Here is a 20678-nt window from a genome sequence, read left to right on the forward strand (position 1 = left end):
AATAAAACGATAATCGTCACACGCACTAGGATTTGTATTTTCTTTCTTTCTTTCTTTCTTTCTTTCTTTCTTTCTTTCTTTCTTTCTTTCTTTCTTTCTTTCTTTCTTTCTTTCTTTCTCTCTCTCTCTCTCTCTCTCTCTCTCTCTTTCTTTCTTTCTTTCTTGGGATTTGTGTGTGGAGACAAGCATATGAGGCAACATGTGAAGCTTTCCCCTAGCGATAAAAAGGGAGCAACAGGCTTCGGCTGTCGCGCCACAAGGCACAGCAACAAGACCGGCGTACTTTCCAAAAATAAAGAAATAAAGAAGTTGCCAGCCTGGCTTGTTCTCACTTGCTCCAGCGAGTGAGGGCAAAGGGAAGCGCTTCCGTTGCCTTCAGCGGAGACAGCTGGGCATGCGCCAAAGGTCGGCGCATGCTCTGTGGCGCTCACTGAAGGAGGGGGGATTTTTGAAGGGAAGCTTCCCTCCCTCTCTCCCCTCCCCGATTTGTAAAGCTTCCTCACGCGCTCCGCCTCCTCCCGTCGAGCTCGCCAATCAGAAGGTCCGCCTTGCTTTCCGCAGGCCACGCCCCTTCCCTCTCGGGAAATGCCGCCGCTGGCATTTGGGTCTCGCGCTCTGTCTCTCTCGTGCGCGTGCGCTCTCTTTCCTTCTCTGCGCTGAATTTCGCGGGCTGAGGCGAGCTCGCGCTTTCCCCTCCCCCTCCCAGCCCCGCCTTCCCTTCGCTTGGTTGTGAGCGAAGGTATCCCTGAGGGGACAGATTGGAGAGGGGGCTTTTTTGGTGGGATGGGGGTGGGTGGAATATTCTGCCCGCTCTTCACCTCACTTTACGCCTTTGATTTATACCACCATCACTGGAGAGATTTAGATTCTCCTCAGTAACTTCTCTTCTCCCTCAAACTCCCACCTTAACTTCGCAATTCAATATAACCCGCTTTTTTTTTTCGTTCCTAACCCCACCCCTCACATTACATTTTTGAAACACGGCCCCCAAAGCACACACCCCATAATTTCCCCCGCTCTGTGTCTCAGGATGGGTCTTGCTAATCCCATATATTTTAATTTTTCTTCAAAGGTCAAATGTGGATATCAAATACTGAAATGTCATCAGTGCGCATGCAACCTCAATTTCATGGAAGAGGTCCCCACCTCAATTAATCCCCAGATCCCCTCTCTCCATTCGACCCAAAATCTTGAGGATTTCATTGCTGCGTTAAAAACTTACAGGGACATCTGTGCCCCACATGGCACCCAATGGAAGTTGCTGCTACAGATGATATACTGAAGCCCTTCTAGACCTCTAGTCATCTTTATCCATCTTTGCCTTGATCCATCTTTCACCCAAACATGTTTTGGGGACCCACTTCTTGTTTTGCCATGCATTTATATGGTGGTAGTGCTGCTGTCGTGAGCCATCTTAAATCAGGTCTTGATTCAATAAATAACAACAACAACAGACCCATCAGTGGTAGACAATTGCTACCTCTGGCAGATCCCTTCCCATTGCCACCCCATAGATGATGCCAACACACTGTCAGAATTTACCTGCCCCCAAATTTCAGTTAAGTGACCCTTGATATCCCATTGTGAGCCAGGGAGCCTCTCATCATTTCCCTCAATTAAAAGTCTCCTCCCTAAACAGGGCTGCCTTCAGATGTCTTCTAAAAACCCACAGTTCGTGAAAGTTCCTCTCTTATTTTTTCATTTTTCTGTCTTTCCCTTTTATAATTTAGTTCCCCCCAGAATATATTACATTGTCAATTTTTCTTCCCCAGAACCTAAAATGGAAGCAAGGCAATAGCTTCCTTTTTGACCTGATAGGAGAGTTTTGATGTAGTCTTCTCTCACTAGGATCTTTGCAAGGAATACATTTTAGGTCAAGCTTGCCCAACTTATGACCAGTTTTGGGCCAGTTTTGGCACACCACCTATATATTGTAACCGGCCAAATGTTTGACAACGGTCCTCTTATCATGCCCCCAGGCCCCTAACACATTGCTTCTCAAACATTTTGAAGTGGACCCCATCTGTAAACGTATTCAGACTTTCAGGACATGCTTTCCTCCTCAACAACAGTAAATGGCAATACTGTTGCACCAGTAATTAACACTGAGCAAATTTATATTTTGCCTTTCATTAACGTTAGAATATAAAGGCTGTTTTGATAGGAGTTAAGCGTTGTGCTTTGGAAGGGAGGGAGCAAGCTTGACTCTTAAAATGGCTGCCTGACAGTGATGTTATGTTTTGGTCCAGTAAAAGAAATGGAAAAACACTTTTTGCCACCCACAGTTCGAGGTTCTTCGGCTTTTATCAGTTTTCCGGCTCACTAGTTGGGCAAGCCTGTTTTATATTGAGCAAGTGCTCTGTACAGTATTGGTTCGCCCTGCTGGAAAAGCGGCATTCTGGCTCCAGCGAATATACAGCAAATAATTTGCTTCCCAGTTCCGTTTTTCCATTCCTTGTACCCCAACCCTTTCCCCTTTCCCTGTAGATTAATTCCCACCACCCACTCTCTTCGCCTCCTTTTTTCTGCATCAGGAATTAACAGTATTTCTCACACCCCTCACCTTTCTCTGTTATAGATGTGGGACCAGATTGGATGTGTTTGCTCTGAGGAGTTGCAGCCAAACAGCAAGAATTCCCAACAGAATTCTGGTGACAGGTAAGGGGCGGGAGGAAGAAAACAGCTTGAAGCCCTACATCAGGGATGGGAGACCTGTGGCGCTCGGGAGGAACTTGGGCTCTCAACTCCATCAGTCCCAGTCAGCATGGCCATTTGTCAGGAACAATGGGCATTGCAGTGCAACACAGCCGTGAGAGTCAGAATTAAAGTGCTACCTATCAATCTACAGTGGTACCTCGTTTTAAGAACTTAATTCGTTCCAGAGGTCCGTTCTTAATCTGAAACTGTTCTTAACCTGAAGCACCACTTTAGCCAGTGGGGCCTCCCGCTGCCGCTGTGCCGCTGGAGCACGATTTCTGTTCTCATCCTGAAGCAAAGTTCTTAACCGAAGGTACTATTTCTGAGTTAGCGGAGTCTGTAACCTGAAGCGTATGTAACCTGAAGCGTATGTAACCTGAAGCGTATGTAACCCGAGGTACCACTGTATTTATTTTCTTGCAGTTACATCCCACTCTTAATTCGATCCTGGAGCCCAAAGTGGCATTTACATGCAGGGGCAGACTTTAGGCTTTAGAATTTCAATGACACTTTGTGCGAGCCCAAATGTTGGCAGCCTGCCCACACCTCTCACCAGTGGTCAGGGGGAGTAGGCTAGTCCCCTAAATGTTCCCTGTAAATTAGAGTATTAAAGCCTGGTGCCTCCTTCCCAAAGTCTAGGAAGCTTCTGCCTGGCTTAGGGAGGGAGGCACAGTGCTCCAACGGGTTCCAAGAGCCAAGGAGGCAGCTGCCTGGCGCCTCATTCCCAGAGCCCAGGAAGTTTATGCACTGAGCAGACCCACACCTGCTTGGCTTCAACAAAAGGGTGTTCTCGACACACTTCACTGGGAGTAAGTCCAACTGAATATGGGGGGTGGGGAGGTATTCTATGGAAACATATACAGTGGTACCTCAGGTTACAGACGCTTCAGGTTACAGACTCCGCTAACCCAGAAATAGTACCTCGGGTTAAGAACTTTGCTTCTGGATGAGAACAGAAATTGTGCTCCGGCGGCGCGGCGGCAGCAGGAGGCCCCATTAGCTAAAGTGGTGCTTCAGGTTAAGAACAGTTTCAGGTTAAGAATGGAGCCCCGGTACGAATTAAGTACTTAACCCGAGGTACCACTGTATCTGAAGGTTGCTTTGCTCCACAGCACTATATGCAGAACTGCCTCTACATGAATAATGAGATTTTGTTTTATTTGTTATCATCGTTTTATTCTCATCTATTAAAAGATAGCAAGCATCAGCATTTTAAAATAATAATAAAAATTACCAACTGACTTTGAAGAAAGTGTCTGACTCCTTCCTTTAATTCTCAACAGAAGAAAATGCAATAACTATACCAACACACTTAAAGAACTGGCTCAGATGTTGCCCATCCCTATGCGGACTAACTGCAAGAGGCTGACAAAGGTACTGTACTGCAAAATTTACTGTGTGCATTCAAAGAAGCTTTCTGATTTGCACAGTTGAAAATTGTCCCTGGCTCTTCAGAGAGTTTAATATGTGTCACACATGGGGCCTTGTGGTGTTGCTGCTCCCAAATTTTACACTGGTAGAAATTGCAAATATTCCTTTTTTTATTTCCTCTCATTTGCTTTGGATTGTCTGACTTGAAACAGAAAGAAATTCTCCTCCGGGTCCTCCACTACATTGAACATTTGCAGGCGAGTGTTGATACGGCCAGATCGGTTCTCCAGGTCCGTTGCGGAGAACAGAAAGGTAATACAGCACCAAAGGGAGGCAGAGAAGGCAAGCAAAACTTAACAAGTTATGTTGCAAGTGTTGTGGATTAAGAACAAAGAAAGGTATGCGGCCACAAAAGGGTTAATTAATCGGACACAGATATCTGTCTGGGAAGGGTGGGAGAGCAATGTGAGAATGGCTGCCCAAAAGGAGCTAAGGAGTGAATTGAGGCAGCCTATAATGCAAGATTGCAAATAGTCTCTCTCCTGAACTCCTGTGGTAAGAACTGCCTCCTAGTGACCAAGCAGGAAATCTTGACAGAAGTTTGCTCTTTTCTTCTGGGTTACAAATGAGCCTGTGTGAGTTTATGCCTTCAGCAGAGTGTGGATTTTTCTGGTTCTAGAATTACACAGTCCATTTTTTTATATTAAAGCACCTACATAACCTAGGAACTGTACGTAAATCAAAAAATAAAGAAAACAAGCCTTGCCTTCAGACTTGCAACCTATGCAGTGGTTGAGGACCAAAGAAAGGAGACTGCAATATAGAGATAGGAAGTCAGTTTAGGGAATGATGTGATGAAAAGATGAGTTAATGTGGAGCCAGGAAGTAAAAGATTCCAATGTAAGGGCAAAAGGGGGACACTTGAGGGATGGAAAGTGTGATTTCGGCTTTTTGGACAAAGAGTACCGGTGGAAAGATTAGAATAACGAGGGTGGAATGGGGGGAAAGGTAGAGAAATAAGTGGAAGCAAGGGAGTGGAGGCATGTTGGGGTCAGGTAATGTAGGATTGAAAAGTCTGAAAGACCTTTATGGACATTTATCTCATTTATGAAAACAGGAGGGTCTGAGCAGATGGCGGCACCTGCCCTGAAGAGAGGACAAAGAGAAGCCACACCACGAGCAAAGAAAACCAAAGCCCTGGGCGTCTGCAAGAAACCTAGGAAGAGGAGACGCACTCGCAAATCAGGTTGCAGAAAGGATCCTGCAAGTGCTGCGTTCTACAACCTCTTACGTTATGTGTTTCAATCTGTTAGGCCTTTCTTTTCTCCTACCTTCACAGGACAGGCTCCCCACCAACCCATGAGGCTGATGGCAGGGGCCAGAGTGGAGCTCGGATAGGCTGCGGATTGGGTGCCATGTGCCTTTTGCTTTTGGAGTGGGGGTAATGTGGAGAAGGAGTACCTACACTGCACGGCTAAGAGGGGGAAAGCAGGTTGCTTGGTCTATGTGTCCAATCTCAGAGAAGGGCAGCATGTATTGGAGGGAGGGGGCTCTTGAACCAATGAAGTTTGAGGCTACAGATGGACCTGCAAGGCTTCTGAGGTTCCCTTATGTTTCTGCTCCACGTGGGCATAAGAGTCTCACATTTACTTGGCAAATGCGCCTGATGCCACAGGGCAGGTGACTGCGATAGCTGAGACTCTGCTCAATAACGCTTGTGTCACTTTGTTTCTGCAGAGCGGCGAGGGGTGAGCAAAAAAGCGTGCAAGTGCCTTGCTTTGGAGACTGCGAAGGGCCCTTCCCAAGCTGACATGCACAGAGAGGAGAGCATGTCTGCCGTGGAAGAGGTGTCTGCGCTCCTTTCGTCCTCCCAGAAGCAATCCCCTTTCTTTCCCAGCTTCCAAGTTCCAGTGTCAGAATATTACCGGCCTGCAAGCGCTCCCTTTCTGGACATCACCAAAGGTGGAGTCCCGTTCCGTGCTGCAGGGGTGGTTTCCTCGTTGCTTTTTGGACGGTTTTTGTGTAAAGATTTTAACAAAGAGCAAGGGCACAGTGGTAACCAAAGTGAGGCTGCTGTTGTTGTTGTTTAGTCGTTCAGTCGTGTCCGACTTTTCGTGACCCCATGGACCAGAGCACACCAGGCACTCCTGTCTTCCACAGCCTCCCACTGTGTCCAGTATATTAAAGATTAACCTATGGGGGGGGGGAATCTGCAGCCCAGTTTATATCAGTTGTTTCTAAAGGAAATTCAGGTTTGGACTTTTATCAGACCTTGAAATGGAGCCCTTAACCTTAGGGAGAGGCCACCAGGAGCTGTTCTCTGCGTGCTGTTCCTAGTCGTACTTGGCTGTAATAAAACTCTCTTTCTGTAGCTCACAGAGGATGGAGTGAATGGGTTCTGCAAAGTTTCTAACAACTCTCCCCTTCCCCTCCCATTGTCACTGTTACTGGCAGACTGGAACTTGGGTCGCAGCCAAGAGGAAAGCAAGGATGGAGATGTGTTTTCTGTGTGTGCAGCACAAGTAGCGTACGAAGAGCTGCGTCAGTATTCTGAAGGACCTGGACATTCACCAATGGGGTAGGAGCAGAGAGTGGATAATTGGCAGCTTGTAAAGTTGAGTTCCCACGAGGGAGTAGCTTGAAGCAGACCTCTGGTCTGGAACTCATTTTTGACAAAGACCTTATGTTTCGAACTGGGCAGGGGCTGGAGAGCCAAAAGTATAGGCTTTATTGGATTTCTGTATCACCCTTCATCTGAGGATCACAAGGCAATATAAAAGCACAAAAATGCGTAACATAGAAACAAACAAACAACAATACCTGCCACAGTTTGTTTAATTAGCCAAAGGCCTGGGAGGAGAAGAGGAATGTTTTTGCCTGGCACTTTGCCTCTGAAATCTCCAACTATCCACCTAAACTGCTCACTCGCATTTGGCTGTGCCTGGCCTCTTTCACAAGTGTAGAGCTGGGCGACTTCTGGTTTTCAAAATCGCAATATGTCATCAGCTAAACATTGTGATATACCAATAATATCACTATGTCTGAAATAAGGATGGAACTATGCAGAGGCAAAAAGTAGGGCTGGGCGATACCTGGTTTTCAACATCATGATATATCACTAGCTAAACATTGCAATGGGACTTGGGTGGCGCTGTGGGTTAAACCACAGAGCCTAGGACTTGCCGATCAGAAGGTCAGTGGTTCGAATCCCCGCGACAGGGTGAGCTCCTGTTGCTGGGTCCCAGCTCCTGCCAACCTAGCAGTTCGAAAGCACGTCAAAGTGCAAGTAGATAAATAGGTACCGCTCCAGTGGGAAGGTAAACGGCGTTTCCGTGCGCTGCTCTGGTTCGTCAGAAGCGGCTTAGTCATGCTGGCCACATGACCCGGAAGCTGTACGCCGGCTCCCTCGGCCAGTAAAGTGAGATGAGCGCCGCAACCCCAGAGTAGTCCGCGGCTGTACCTAACAGTCAGGGGTCCCTTTACCTTTACCTTTAAACATTGCAATATATTGACATATCACCATGTCTGAAGTATGGAGCTATGCAGAAGCATCAGTTGGCTTCATGGTTTGTCACACATGTGTGATTTTTGCATAACACACACACACACACGAACACACAATTCGCAATACATTGCCAGGTCAATAATTATGAAACTGATATCACAATAATTGGACTTCAAACCAGTTTTGGATGATATATCAATATATTGCCCAGCCCTACGCAAGAGTCAGCAGGCGAGGTGCATAGAGGGTGACAGGGGTGTTATTTTATATTCATTTAATTCTTTAATTCATATCCCACCTCCAATGAGCTCAAAGTGGTGTTCATGGTTCTCCCCCTACTCATTTAATTCTCACAACAAGTGAGGTAGATTGGACTGAGAGGCAAGGCCTGGCCCACGGTCACCCAGGGAGCTTCATGGCCAAGTGGGGATTTGAACTCGGGTCTCCTAGGCACTAGTCAGACACTCTAACCACTATGCCGCACTGGCTCTCACAAAGGGTAAAAGATCCCTTTGCCTCCTTGTGCAAGTCCAATTGCCTACATTACATAATATAATGGTAGAGGAGGCATTTAGGATTTGTTTGGAAGGAATGTGGGACACGTAGGAAACCCAAGGGCGGGGCTTCAGATTGAGCCCCTGCAGTGGCGTAGCGTGGGGGGTGCAGGGGGGGCCGGCCGCACCGGGCGCAACATCTGGGGGTTAGGGTTAGGGGGCGCAAATCCACGGGTTAGGGGGCGCAAATCCATGGGTTAGGGGGCGCAAATTACTTGCCTTGCCCCGGGTGCTGACAACCCACGCTACGCCACTGAGCCCCTGTGCCACCAGTTGCTTGTCCCTAATATAAACCAGCCACAGGGAACTTGTGCAGCACTGAAAGGTGCGCTCCGTGTGTTACTAGGGCAAAAATGGAAAACAGATAAGGTACCAACGAAAGAAGAAGGGCATCTCAAACCGTTAGAATATGCAGAGTTAGCAGGCATGACCACTAGAATAAGAAAATAAAATGATAAAAGATGTAAGGAGGACTGGGTATTATTTATTGATTATATGAAAGTTTATTATAACCGGACAATTAGCCTAGCACAGGGGTCAGCAAACTTTTCCAGCAGGGGGCCGGTCCACTGTCCCTCAGACTTTGTGGGGAGCTGGACTATATTTGGGGGGGCGGGGGGGGGGGAATGAACGAATTCCTATGCTCCACAAATAATCCAGAGATGCATTTTACATAAAAGCACAATTTCTACTCATGTAAAAACACGCTGATTCCCGGACCGTCTGCGGGCCAGAATTAGAAGGCTATTGGGCCGGATCCGGCCCCCGGGCCTTAGTTTGCCTACCCATGGCCTAGCAGGATGGTAATATTTTCAGCAGCATAAGTTAGAACTAGAGCTTAACAGGAGGAGTAGAGAAAGATTGGGGAAACTAAGAAAACTCAAGAGGAAGTGGAAGATAAAAGGAACCATGGAAGGAGAGGAAGGGAAGTTCATCAATGACTGGTGTAATATAATATGTAGTATGTAATTTTCTTTTTCCTATTTCCTATTACTTTGGGTGGTGTTGCTTTGTTTCTTGTGTTGAAATTTATCAGAAATGCAAATTAAAAAAAGGAAAGAAAGAAAGGGGTGTTCAAAATATTCTGTAGGCCCAACTCAGGACCTTGTATCTCTTGAGTCCCCTCTCCACACCGCCACATCCCCAATAAGCTCTTCTTTTTTACTGCTGGCATCCTAAAATTTTGCTATAGCACCCCTTGACTGCCTTGGCCACCCTCTCTATTCTTTCAGGCAAGAGCTTGTGCATTATTATTCCTCTTGTGAGGAAGAAGAGGAAGAAGCATCCAGAGACAGCCCTTGGCTCTCCACCCAGTCCCCAGTGAACAGTTCCCATGGTAAGCTGCAAGCAAAGCTGTGGAAAGGCCCAGGAAAAGGCACTGCTGGAGGGCAGGGTGCTGGGACTTTGATGCAGGGAAGCTGCAGGGCTGAAAAATGCCGCGTGCTCCTGAGCTTAGAACCAGCCCCACTAAATTCAATGGGATTTACTTCCCCAGTGAGCGTGTTTAGGATTGCAACTGAAATGCCATTGAGAGGCAGGCATCAGATGCTTTGCACAGTGGTTGCCGTCTGCCAATATTCAACAGTCTTCCAGAAACGGGACACAAAATCTCACTCTCTTTTCTTAGCAGGAAGCATGCAGCTATGTTCCCCTCGGATTGAGGCCCAAAGCAACACTTGCTCAGATTTGGGGCTGAGCCCTTCACTTTTCACCTCTCCTGCTCGGCTGCTTCCTAGGCATATCCTCCACGGCAGCCAGGATGAGCTTTCCCCAGGTAAAGTTGCAGGAAGGAGTGGCCCAGTTGTGCCTCTTGCTCCAAGTGTCTCCTCATCCTGTCCCTGCAAGGAGGGCTTAGTAGGCACACCACCTTCCCTGTGAAATCAGTTTTATACACAGTATTTTTCAAAAGCAGAAATGCAAGAAAATGCTTCATGTTATTTACAAAAAAATAAATAAATGAGGCAGGGGAGAATCCAAAGCCTGTGCTAATGAAAACCTATTTAAACAAACAGAATATATTATTTAAGTACTTTGCTCATATATTTTGCATGACATTGTTTCTTGAGCGATGGAGAACCCTTAATCCTATCCCACCCCCACCCCCCGCTCTCTGGAAGTCTTAATCATTCCTCTCCCCCTTTTCTAGTTTCCAATATATATATACAGTATTTTTGAAAGTACTACTTACCATTTTTTAAGCTTATCCTGCAGCTATAAGGGCTGAACATTTTACTGGGGGGAAATTGGGATTTTCAGGCCACTAAGGCAGCCATCCACTATCAACTTATTTTAGAAGAGAGTGCACAGTTGTATCCTCCGATGAAACCTATGTGTAACACAAAGCATCTTTCTCTTCTCCATTAAATATTAAATATATACATGGATAGAAGGCAAATCCGTGACTGCAGAATTACCACCATAGCGTACAAATTAAACTATTCCATCTGGCTCCTCCAAATAAATATCTCTGTGTGCTTTAGGATTGGCCCAATGCATCTGATTGGCCCAATCTCTTCCTCTGCCTCTTATACTCTGGAGGAGCAACAGAGAAATCTGTTTTTGTGTAATTAAATGACATGTGAGGTTTGCCACATTCTCCCCTAGATGTGTTGCTTCACAAACAAGCCATTATGTTGATTGGTGAGAGATGGTTCTGTCATCTCCTGAAACAATTGTGCTGAGCTACAAGGTTGTTTAAGGGAGGCGGGTGGCACTGTGGGTTAAACCACAGAGCCTAGGACTTGCCAATCAGAAGGTTGGTGGTTCAAATCCCCGCAACGGGGTGAGCTCCTGTTGCTCGGTCCCTGCTCCTGCCAACCTAACAGTTTGTCAAAGTGCAAGTAGATAAATAGGTACCGCTCAGGCGGTAAGGTAAATGCCGGCTCCCTCGGCCAATAAAGCGAGATGAGCGCCGCAACCCCAGGGTCGGTCACGACTGGACCTAATATTCAGGGGTCCCTTTACCTTTACCTTACAAGGTTGTTTTGCATTGGCGGTTAATGAAATGCAGAGCTGCACCTCCACAGAATTATATGGGCATAGTGTATGTAGTTCTACTACTGAGCATGTCTCAGAATGCAGCTCATCCGTGTCTTGGATACTTCACAGTCCTCTACAGTAGATTTCATTGCTTCAACAGTCACAATCTTACCCTTTGGGGTGGGATTTACATTTGGGCAAATTGTGACATGCTGAGGGACAGGCAGAGGGAAACCTGAGAGCAAATAAAAAAACTGGAACTTGATTGGTTCCGCACCCGCTTTGAGTTTGGGATGAAGTTCATCTGAGATGAGGAAACGTGGATAACCTTCTTTGAAAGTGCTTGCTGGAGATTTAGTGGAACCTTGTTTGTTATCCTGCAGTGTTATTTGAAGATGTGTATCTGTCCCCTCAGTCTAGCAGTTTTTCTCAGGCCCTTTCAGGAACCCTCCTGAGAAAGGTAAGTGCATTGCCCCTCAGCTTTATGTATATTCATCCATTTCCTCCATTTTTCATACCAAGTTGAGGCTGGACCAAGTTGAGCCATCAATACACCTTGTGAGAGTGAGTTTCAAAATTTAACTACGCACTGTGCAAAGAAATACCGTATTTTTTGCTCTATAAGACTCACTTTTCCCCTCCTAAAAAGTAAGGGGAAATGTGTGTGCGTCTTATGGAGCGAATGCAGGCTGCGCAGCTATCCCAGAAGCCAGAACAGCAAGAGGGATTGCTGCTTTCACTGCACAGCGATCCCTCTTGCTGTTCTGGCTTCTGAGATTCAGATTTTTTTTTTTATTGTTTTCCTCCTCCAAAAACTAGGTGCGTCTTGTGGTCTGGTGCGTCTTATAGAGCGAAAAAGACGGTTCTTCCTTTGGTCTGTTTAGAATCTTGCAACATGCAGCCTCACTGGATGTTCCCAGTTCTAGCGTTATGAGAGAGGGAGAAAAACTTTTGTCTCATCCTGTGGTCATTATGGCTTCTTTTCAGGGTGCAGTTCCTGGAAAAGGTGATGATGGGGCCTCTTGTGACATCCCCTGGGGATGGGCACTTAGGTGCCTGCCCAAAAACAGTGGCCCAGTTAAGTAGTCATTCCCTTTGTCTTCACCTGTCATTGGAGGCTCATTCGCTTATGTCCATGGAGGGGTGGCTTTGGTTGCCTTCCTTATAGCTGAATCCCAGGGTCTCTTCCTCCCAACTTCCTTGGGCATGGGCAATAGATCAGCAGCCTGCCTCTGCATGACTTGCTGTGAAAGCTCTCTGCAGATACAGTGGTACCTCGGGTTACATGCACTTCAGGTTACATACGCTTCAGATTACAGACTCCGCTAACCCAGAAATAGTACCTCGGGTTAAGAACTTTGCTTCAGGATGAGAACAGAAATCGCACGGCGGCAGCAGGAGGCCCCATTAGCTAAAGTGGTGCTTCAGGTTAAGAACAGTTTCAGGTTAAGAACGGACCTCCGGAACAAATTAAGTACTTAACCCGAGGTACCACTGTACTTGCAAACTGGCCTGCCTAGAAATGACGTATGTGTAGCAATCTAAATATTTGTTTTATTTCTGTCCAAATACACCCATCTCTCTGATTTATGTGGTTTATGATACAGTCTCTGTAGTTGTCCAATGTGTTTGAACCCCATGAGCAATTACATTGCTCTGGGCCAAACTATCCAGTTTAATTTCAAGGAATTAAGGGCTGGTGGAATCTAGGCGAGGATCATATTCCATCTCTGTTTTCAAAGAAAAACTGCTTTAATTATAATCTTTCTTTCTGTGCACCACCTCTCCTTTTAAGATTCTGTCTGCAAAGGTCCCCACCTCTAATTTCTTCCTTCTCTTGCAGTCGGCATTCACGCTGGATCACTGCTACCTTTCCTACAACGAAACAGGTAAAAGTAATTCCAGCCCCGTGTCACGAATGAATGGGAGAACATCTTTATGGAACAAACAGTATCTTCAAGAGGTGAGAAGAAGGTTTTAGAGATGGGGGTGTTAACTTTGTGTGTGTAGGGGAACCTCCTCTTCCATTACTGGAAGCGTGATTGACTGGTTCATGAATTCTCCTATACATTTGGGGGGTCATATAGTTAATCCACACAACCCCCCCCCCACCTGCAAGGCATCAACTTCTATTTATTCATCCCAAATAAGGAACTTGGTTGTTCTCTGTTGTTTCGACCTTGTACAGTGGTGCCTCGCAAGACGAAAAGAATCCGTTCTGTGATTCTCTTCGTCTAGCGGTTTTTTCGTCTTGCGAAGCAAGCCCATTGACGGATTAGCGCTATTAGCAGCTTTTAGCGGCTTATCTGCTGATCGGATCAGCTGATAAGCGGCTTAGTGGCTTAGAAAAAGGGGGGGAAGGAAAAAAAAACAGCAGGAACTCGCAAGACATTGTCGTCTTGCGAAGCAAGCCCATAGGAAATTCGTTTTGTGAAGCACCTCCAAAATGGAAAACTCTTTCGTCTAGCGAGTTTTCCGTCTTGCGAGGCATTCGTCTTGCGGGGCACCACTGTACTCTTCTTTCAAATTGAGGCTCCACTAAAAGGTCATTTGGGTCAGTGAAGTCCTAATAACACGCACTCCTCTTTCCTCCAGGCAAACAAAAAGCTTTATCAAGGTTCAAGGGCACATTCCAACCAGGCATAAACAGTCAAGGAGGGTACAGAGCAGGGCTTGAGAGGGGCATGGCTGTGGGCGAGTTGTAACCTAGGGAAAGTCCCAAGTTCCATAGAGAGAAACCTTGAGTGGCACATTTGGTCCCCAGACCTAAGGTTCCCACCTCCCGTTACAGAAATTTACACTGGGGATTGTTACAAACACCACATATTAGCCCTGTATAATTCTGCACTTCTGTACCATTTCATACTGTTTACAGGAAACTGAAGTCAGTTGTCAAATACAGTTCATTGTGTTTTTAGGGTTTTCTGAAAACTGTGACATAATTGGGTAGGGGGACTCTATTTTTGTTTGATGTCAGATTAGCAAAGTGATTTTTTTTTTTTACAAGAACAGTGGGGTTTAATTCATTCAGTAAGACGATTTTTCTTACCCAGAAAAAAGGCTCAAGAATTGTAAGACTCTGTCTTTATTTATACTTGTACCTCGGCTCCTGAACACCTTGGGAGTCGAACGTTTTGACTCCTGAACGATCGAAAACCAGAAGTGAGTGTTCCGGTTTTCGAATGTTCTTTTGGAAAATGAATGTCCGACGGGGCTTCTGATTGGCTGCAGGGGCTTCCTGTAGCCAATCAGAAGCCGCGCTTTGGAAGTCAAACGTTTTGGAAGTCAAACAAGCTTCCAGAATGGATTCTGTTCGACGTCCGAGGTACGACTGTATTTAACAAAATTTACACATCGCTAGATTGTAGTAAAACCTCTCAGCGGTGTGCAGATCATTTGGACCAGATGGCGCAATTCCACACGCCTCTTCCCTCTCTGAGTAGCCTGACTCCCCTTCCACCTTCTCCTGTCAGGAAACAGCTACCGCCAGGCCTGAATTCCCGGCATCTTCCAGTGATGAGAACAGCGACAGCACCTGGACACCACCATCCAAGAGGGTGAGGCCATCTCAGGTCAGCTGCCAGAAGAAGATGAAGAAGGGGGTCAGGAGGCAAAGGCGCCGGCCAGCAGCCTGTGAGAAACGTAGCAGCTCATCTCCTCTGCAGCTGAAAAAGAAGTGCGTGAATGGCTTCATCATGTTCTGCCGCCTGAACCGCAAGCACTACATCCGGTGAGAACTGGAGGGCAACAAACTCTTACAGAGAGACTGAAATCTAGGCCGGTCTGGATGGAACCAGGGCATGAATCCCTGTAGCGAGATCCACCATATCCAGTTAGGATTGCAGCTGGCTTTTCAGTTTAAGATCATAAAAGGCACCCCTTGCCATCACCTTTACTTCCACAGATAATGTAGTATCCAGGAGGAAGCCCAGAATGCAAACTTGGTCTATTAGGGGAAGTGCAGTCCCATCCAGTTTCATATGATATCCACCTTGAACTGGTAGCTTTCTCCACCCCCACCCCCACCCCCTGGCTTTTCTGGATTAAGTTTATGTTGGTTCACCCTCATTCATCTCAAAACTGCCTCCTGCCTTCTGCAGCCAATCGAAAGCCGTAGAAGTCCCATCAGACATTCGGCTTCCAAAAGAATGTTCTGGTTTTCAATCGTTCAGGAGCCAAAACGTTCGACTCCCAAGGCATTTGGGAGCCGAGGTACGACTGTATTTAGATAAAATGCCTCCCCCACCCCGTATGCTAGATTTGATTATTATGATTTTTTTCTGTGTTCCAAAATCTCATTAATTTTCATTACATTCAGGTCATAATAATAATCCCTTATACAACAACTGCAATATTAATGACTTCTATTTGTGTTGACTCATTAAATGATTTTTAAAACTACAAGTGAGGAGCTCAAACTACCGGTATATCCTTCTTCTTCCTGTGGGTGGCAATTCTGTCTGTGGTGTTTCTTCCTGACCTTGTAAGATGTTATGTCTTTCCCCTGGTTGTTGCTGTCATCTGTCATGCCTTGGGAGGAGCTGATATCCCAGTGTTGTTCCAGTTTTAGATTTTTTTGCCTGCCCCATTCTGAACACCCAGTGCGGATTCTGTCCTTCCCGACAGAGCAGAATAATATTTAATCAAGTGGCGCTGTGGGTTAAACCACAGAGCCTAGGACCTGCCGATCAGAAGGTCGGCGGTTTGAATCCCCGCGATGGGGTGAGCGCCCGTTGCTCGGTCCCTGCTCCTGCCAACCTAGCAGTTCGAAAGCGCGTCAAAGTGCAAGTAGATAAATAGGTACCACTCCGGCGGGAAGGTAAACGGCGTTTCCGTGCGCTGCTCTGGTTCGCCAGAAGTGGCTTAGTCATGCTGGCCACATGACCCGGAAGCTGTACACCGGCTCCCTTGGCCAATAAAGCGAGATGAGCGCCACAACCCCAGAGTCGGTCACGGCTGGACCTAATGGTCAGGGGTCCCTTTACCTTTACCTTTTAATGTCAATTTTCCCAGCCTAACCCTGAGCAAATAGGTAGACTGTTCAAAGCTTCCAAAGAGTGTTCTGTGCAGTGGGAGGGATTCCCATAATTGGGTTGGGGCGACTACCGGGCACACTTTTTCCTACCCCGATCACCCTTGCATCTGTCAACTGCACAACTCTCCGTTGCAATTACAAATCTGTCCCCTAGTCCAGAATTTGAGACTTGTATTAAAGTCCCAACTTCTAGGACTCAGCACCTGCATAGGCTGTGCTTGTGTGTTTCTCAGCCACCCTGAATACATTTATTTTTAAATCCCCCCTATATGAAAGTTGAGACGCTAACGATTTTATCAAGACCTGTAACCAGGGAGAAGAAAATTGCAACATCACAAGCTGTCTCTGGGAACGGGCCTAGATTGGGTTGCACTTCTTCTGTTGCCTGCTAGCTGATTTAATGATAAAATTCTAGGTGCTTCAAGGGAAGAATATCTTCTGCACAAGCTCCTTGCAGCCATGGGCTGGCAAGGTGTGTGTTTGGGCGGGGGTGGGGAGGGAGGGGTTAGGTTTCATTCAGGTGTGTGTGCATGCTAGTTTTTAAACACTGGTCTCTATGGAGAGCAAAAGGCTAGCCTGGCAGGGGGTTGCCAAGGCAACCTGCTTCTCTAAACCTCAAGGGAACATGGGGACATTGGCAAAGCCTCACGTGCGCCCGCCTCTTGTGAATCTGGATGACCAAACCGTCTTTTCTCTTGGCAGCGCTTGCCCAGGCATGGCCTCCACAGTTGCTACGAGAGAGCTGGCCCAGCTGTGGCGTATGATGACGAAGCAAGAGCGGAAGCCATATTGGTATGTCTGACGCTGATCAAAACGCACTCTGGCATGAGGCTGTTCCTTGGGTAGTCATCCAGCAGGCCAGTTTCTAGGTCAGCCCTGTGGTTCAAGGACACAGATGTGATAGAGCTCCTGTTCTGCAGGCCAAATGTCCAGGATAAATCTCCAGCACCTGCAGTTTAAAAAGGACCTCTTGTTGTTGTTGTTTCCTTACCAGCCTGTCACCATGAGGTCCCAAGGCAGATTACAAAGATTTGGAAATACAGTACAGTGGTACCTCTGGATGCAAACAGGATCCGTTCCGGAGCCCTTTTCGGATCCTGAAGAGAACGCAACCCACGCATGCGCGGGCCTCGATTTGCCGCTTCTGCGCGTGTGTGTGACATCATTTCGAGCGTCTGCACATGCGTGAGCGGCGAAACCCGGAAGTAACGCGTTCCGTTACTTCTGGGTTACCGCGGAGCGCAACCCAAAAACGCTCAACCTAAAGCAACTTTAACCCAAGGTATGACTGTATTAAAAATAGTTAAAACAGATCGCAGTCAAGAGAATAGGCTGGGTCCTAAAATGTCTATCTCAGGCATCAAATGCCAGGGTGAGCAGGCGAGGCTTTAGAAAGTCCTCCTAGTGGTGCAGTGATAAAACTGGAAGCACATTTGCAGAAGTTAAGCAGGTTCTGGTATGGTTTCAAATTGGATGTTGCGATTCCTGCACATTGAGGGGAGGCGGGTTTGGACTGAATGACTCTCCGGCTCCCTTCCAACTCTACAATTCTATGATTCAGCATCCAGCAAAAACTGCACAGGTGAATCCCTGTGGAGAGGGAATCCTCCAGTTTAAGGGGCTGCCACAGAGAATTCTCCCTGAGGATGGGAAAGACCCTGGAGAGCTGCTGCCAGTCAGAATAGACAGTACTGGGCTAGATAGACAAATTGTGAGGGTTGGTCTAAGGCAGCTTCCTATGTATATCTCAGGGTGTTGGATCCTTTTGGTAGGAAGCTGAGCTTTTCTATTGCCTTTCTATCTCCCTGTGAACTTAACCATGAAAATAAAGGGATTCCAATTCCAAGTGCTTCTGTCATTTGGTAACCTGAGCGCCTACAACAGTTATATGAGCTATTATCATGTTATGATCCACTGTGCAGCATCCTCTGCATCACGCAGGGAGGTTAACGAGTGTTTGTTTATATTTGATTTTTCTAAAAGCAGGCATTCATTAATCGACAAGGGGGGTCATGTTATGATTATCACCCCCTGTCGCTTCATGGCAAGCCGCATAAGTGAAGTTCCCTTGCGTTCCAATTCACATCGCCTTGTTTTTGTCACATCGTAATGGCAGCCATCACATGGTGGCTTCGTTATGTGCCGCGTTCACTGCAATCTGGCGATTACAGATGAATTGTCGGCCGGAAATAACCACTTGAGTGATAAGCTTATCATTTTATGTTGCATCTCTTCCAGCATGAAAGCTCGGCGGTTCAGCCGCCTGAATAATCGCATCGTGAGGGACGACTTCTCCAGTGGGGAGGAGGACCCAGAGCCGCCCAAACCTTTCCACATGCTGCTCGCTGAAAAATCCCTCCATGGCTCCCAGACCTTTGGTGACCTCTCTTTACTCAAGCTTATCCCCTGACTCTTCGCACTGTAACGGTAATGGCGTATCCATTCATGGGAAAGATGGCCCTTTACTCCAGTCTGTTATCAATGGTTACAGAATTTTCCAGCTGATGGGTTTGCAATGAAGTGTGTGCTCCCTCCCCCTTTTCAGCAACATGCCAGACAACAGGGGCTCCATGGACCCCATTGGCTGGGACAGTAATGTAGGGGGTGTAGAAAAACAGGGAGGAGACAGGAGTCCCTTTGTTGCCACCTGTAGCACATAAACACTCCCCTATTTTCTGCTGCTTGCACCCCACATCAGCTGCTGTGCCTCTGGCTTTCCAGAAGGTGGTTCCTGAGAAGGAAAAGCACAGGTGGACTTTTCCCAGGAACCACATGCATTTTATGTTACAATCCACCAGAGACCCACAGTGGCTCCCACTGTGTTTAAGGCTACCAAAGCTGGCCTCTGGTGGTCTGCAACATAATGTTAGCAACATTGGCAAGGGGAAGGGAAATCCCTGGGCCTGGGTGAGAGGACCATGCTGGGCCAACTGAAGTTTTGGCAGTTTACATGGGACTTAACCTTTGTTTTAGGACAGGGGTGGGGAACCGGTGGCCCTCCTCCTGTTGTTGGGTCCTGTAACCCCCATTAGTCCTAGCCAAATGTCTAAATGGTCAGGAATAATGGAAGTTACACTCCAGCAAAATCTGGAGGGCCACAAGTTCCCTGCCCCTAGCCAAGGAGCGCTACTCCATTTGAAATGAATGTGTTTGATTTTGAAAAAAGGATTTGCGTGGCTTTTTAAAAAAAGTTTTTTTAACCCTGACTAGCACCATGTCTAGCACAATGGAAAGTTGGGTGCCTGTTTTTCAAAACCCCAGGTCCATATTTATTGCCAAAGATTTTAACTCGTCATCCCCTTCACCAGAGTTTAGCTCAGGGAGTAAGTTTTATCCTGTCCAGTCAGTTTAGTTCCTAGTACCTTAAGTTCATAGGAAAATTTTGCTGCAGCATGAAATGCAGTTTCTGAAGTCCGCATGGACTCGTTTGCTCCACAGCAGATTTGATGCTTTGTTACATAGTGAGTTGCTTCATGTGCTCCTTTGCTGTTTACCTGGAGCAAATGAATGAGTTGGAAGTTTGCTCTGGGTAGCATTGTGTCCCTACTGACACAATGGGCCTGTACAGCAGAAATCTTGAGGAAGGAACAATTCTATATCTTTGGTCTGTGGTTGAAAGGGAGTCAGAAAGACTCACTTGATACTGAGCTAACAAGGGTGGGTGCTTCACATTGAGAAAGTAGGGCGTCAGGAAGATTGTACTTATGAAGTGAGTGTCTATACAACATTTGTAGTTGGTTTACATCCTGCCTGGGGGGAACCTTCTCAGTCACCCATCCTTTTACCCACCTCTTAAATTATCCCTCCCCCTGTTCACAATCAGTTTGTGTTTGAAATTCTGTTGCAGGCTTGAATGGGCTTTTACCACAGTTGTATTTATGTATTTATATATTTATTGGCAGGTTTTGTCCTCATCTCAATTTATATTTAAAAATAAAAGCTAGCTTTAAACTAAGATAACTATTTTGGTGCCTCTGTGCCTCTTCTGCCTGTGGTCCTTTCAGAACTGGTCCCAGAATATTTCTTGTTCGGGCCCAGGAATTAATTGTGCCAGTCAATTTTCCATTCAGCAGCAACTGGTGTGCATGGAGCAGCCACCTGTGTTTTTCAAACAGTTGCTTTTGGGCAATTGAAAACATGCTGTAGGCTCATGTCACAACCTGCTTGCTTCTAGCCAAGTCTTTGCTTTACATTTATGGACACTTATAGTTGCTTCTTACTTACAATGGTATCTCTGTAATCTTCAAGTAGGTTAGGTAGTATTATTATTCCCATCTGAAACAATAGTGGTTTGCCAAGTGAGTTCATGGCAGCAGTGATAATTGTTCTGGGGACTTCCTGATTTTCAGGTCACTCTTATAGGGTCATGCCTATTCAGAAATAAAACCCCATTGAGTTAAATGTACCTTAGTCCCAAGTAAGTGTGTATAGAATGTCAGCATTTTTAACTACCCTCCCAAAACCCACAGTAGAGCATTGCTGTGCATGTACCAAATCACCATTGGGCACAAAGCACTCAGGCTAGCAGGATGGTGTC

At 46.6% G+C, this 20678-nt stretch overlaps 1 protein-coding gene across 5 annotated transcripts; it reads left to right on the top strand.

Annotated features, from left to right (window-relative positions):
• Nucleotides 1-603: 603 nt before the first annotated feature.
• MEIOSIN (meiosis initiator) lies at nt 604-20092 on the top strand. 5 transcript variants are annotated; one of them, XM_083515893.1, is made up of 14 exons: nt 604-739; nt 2579-2658; nt 3981-4071; nt 4281-4380; nt 5186-5314; nt 5806-6030; nt 6523-6646; nt 9360-9463; nt 9755-9901; nt 11490-11566; nt 12950-13069; nt 14580-14836; nt 16844-16933; nt 18380-20092. In XM_083515893.1, the coding sequence occupies exons 2-14, from the start codon at nt 2579-2581 to the stop codon at nt 18549-18551; spliced, it is 1716 nt and encodes a 571-aa protein (XP_083372019.1). In that variant the 5' UTR covers nt 604-739; the 3' UTR covers nt 18552-20092. The 5 variants fall into 5 exon arrangements, with proteins under 5 accessions (XP_083372019.1, XP_083372021.1, XP_083372017.1 ...); XM_083515895.1 differs by having other exon boundaries at nt 655-675; XM_083515891.1 differs by having other exon boundaries at nt 736-789.
• Nucleotides 20093-20678: the final 586 nt, after the last annotated feature.

This window comes from Podarcis liolepis (genome assembly GCF_965112155.1).
Source record: "Podarcis liolepis genome assembly, chromosome: 7".
Lineage (NCBI taxonomy): Eukaryota > Metazoa > Chordata > Lepidosauria > Squamata > Lacertidae > Podarcis > Podarcis liolepis.

Coding starts and splice junctions, on each gene's coding strand:
- MEIOSIN (XM_083515891.1), top strand. Junction 5,315..5,805: donor GAGACGCACTCGCAAATCAG/GTTGCAGAAAGG, acceptor TTGTTTCTGCAG/AGCGGCGAGGGGTGAGCAAA. Junction 11,567..12,949: donor CAGGAACCCTCCTGAGAAAG/GTAAGTGCATTG, acceptor CTTCTCTTGCAG/TCGGCATTCACGCTGGATCA.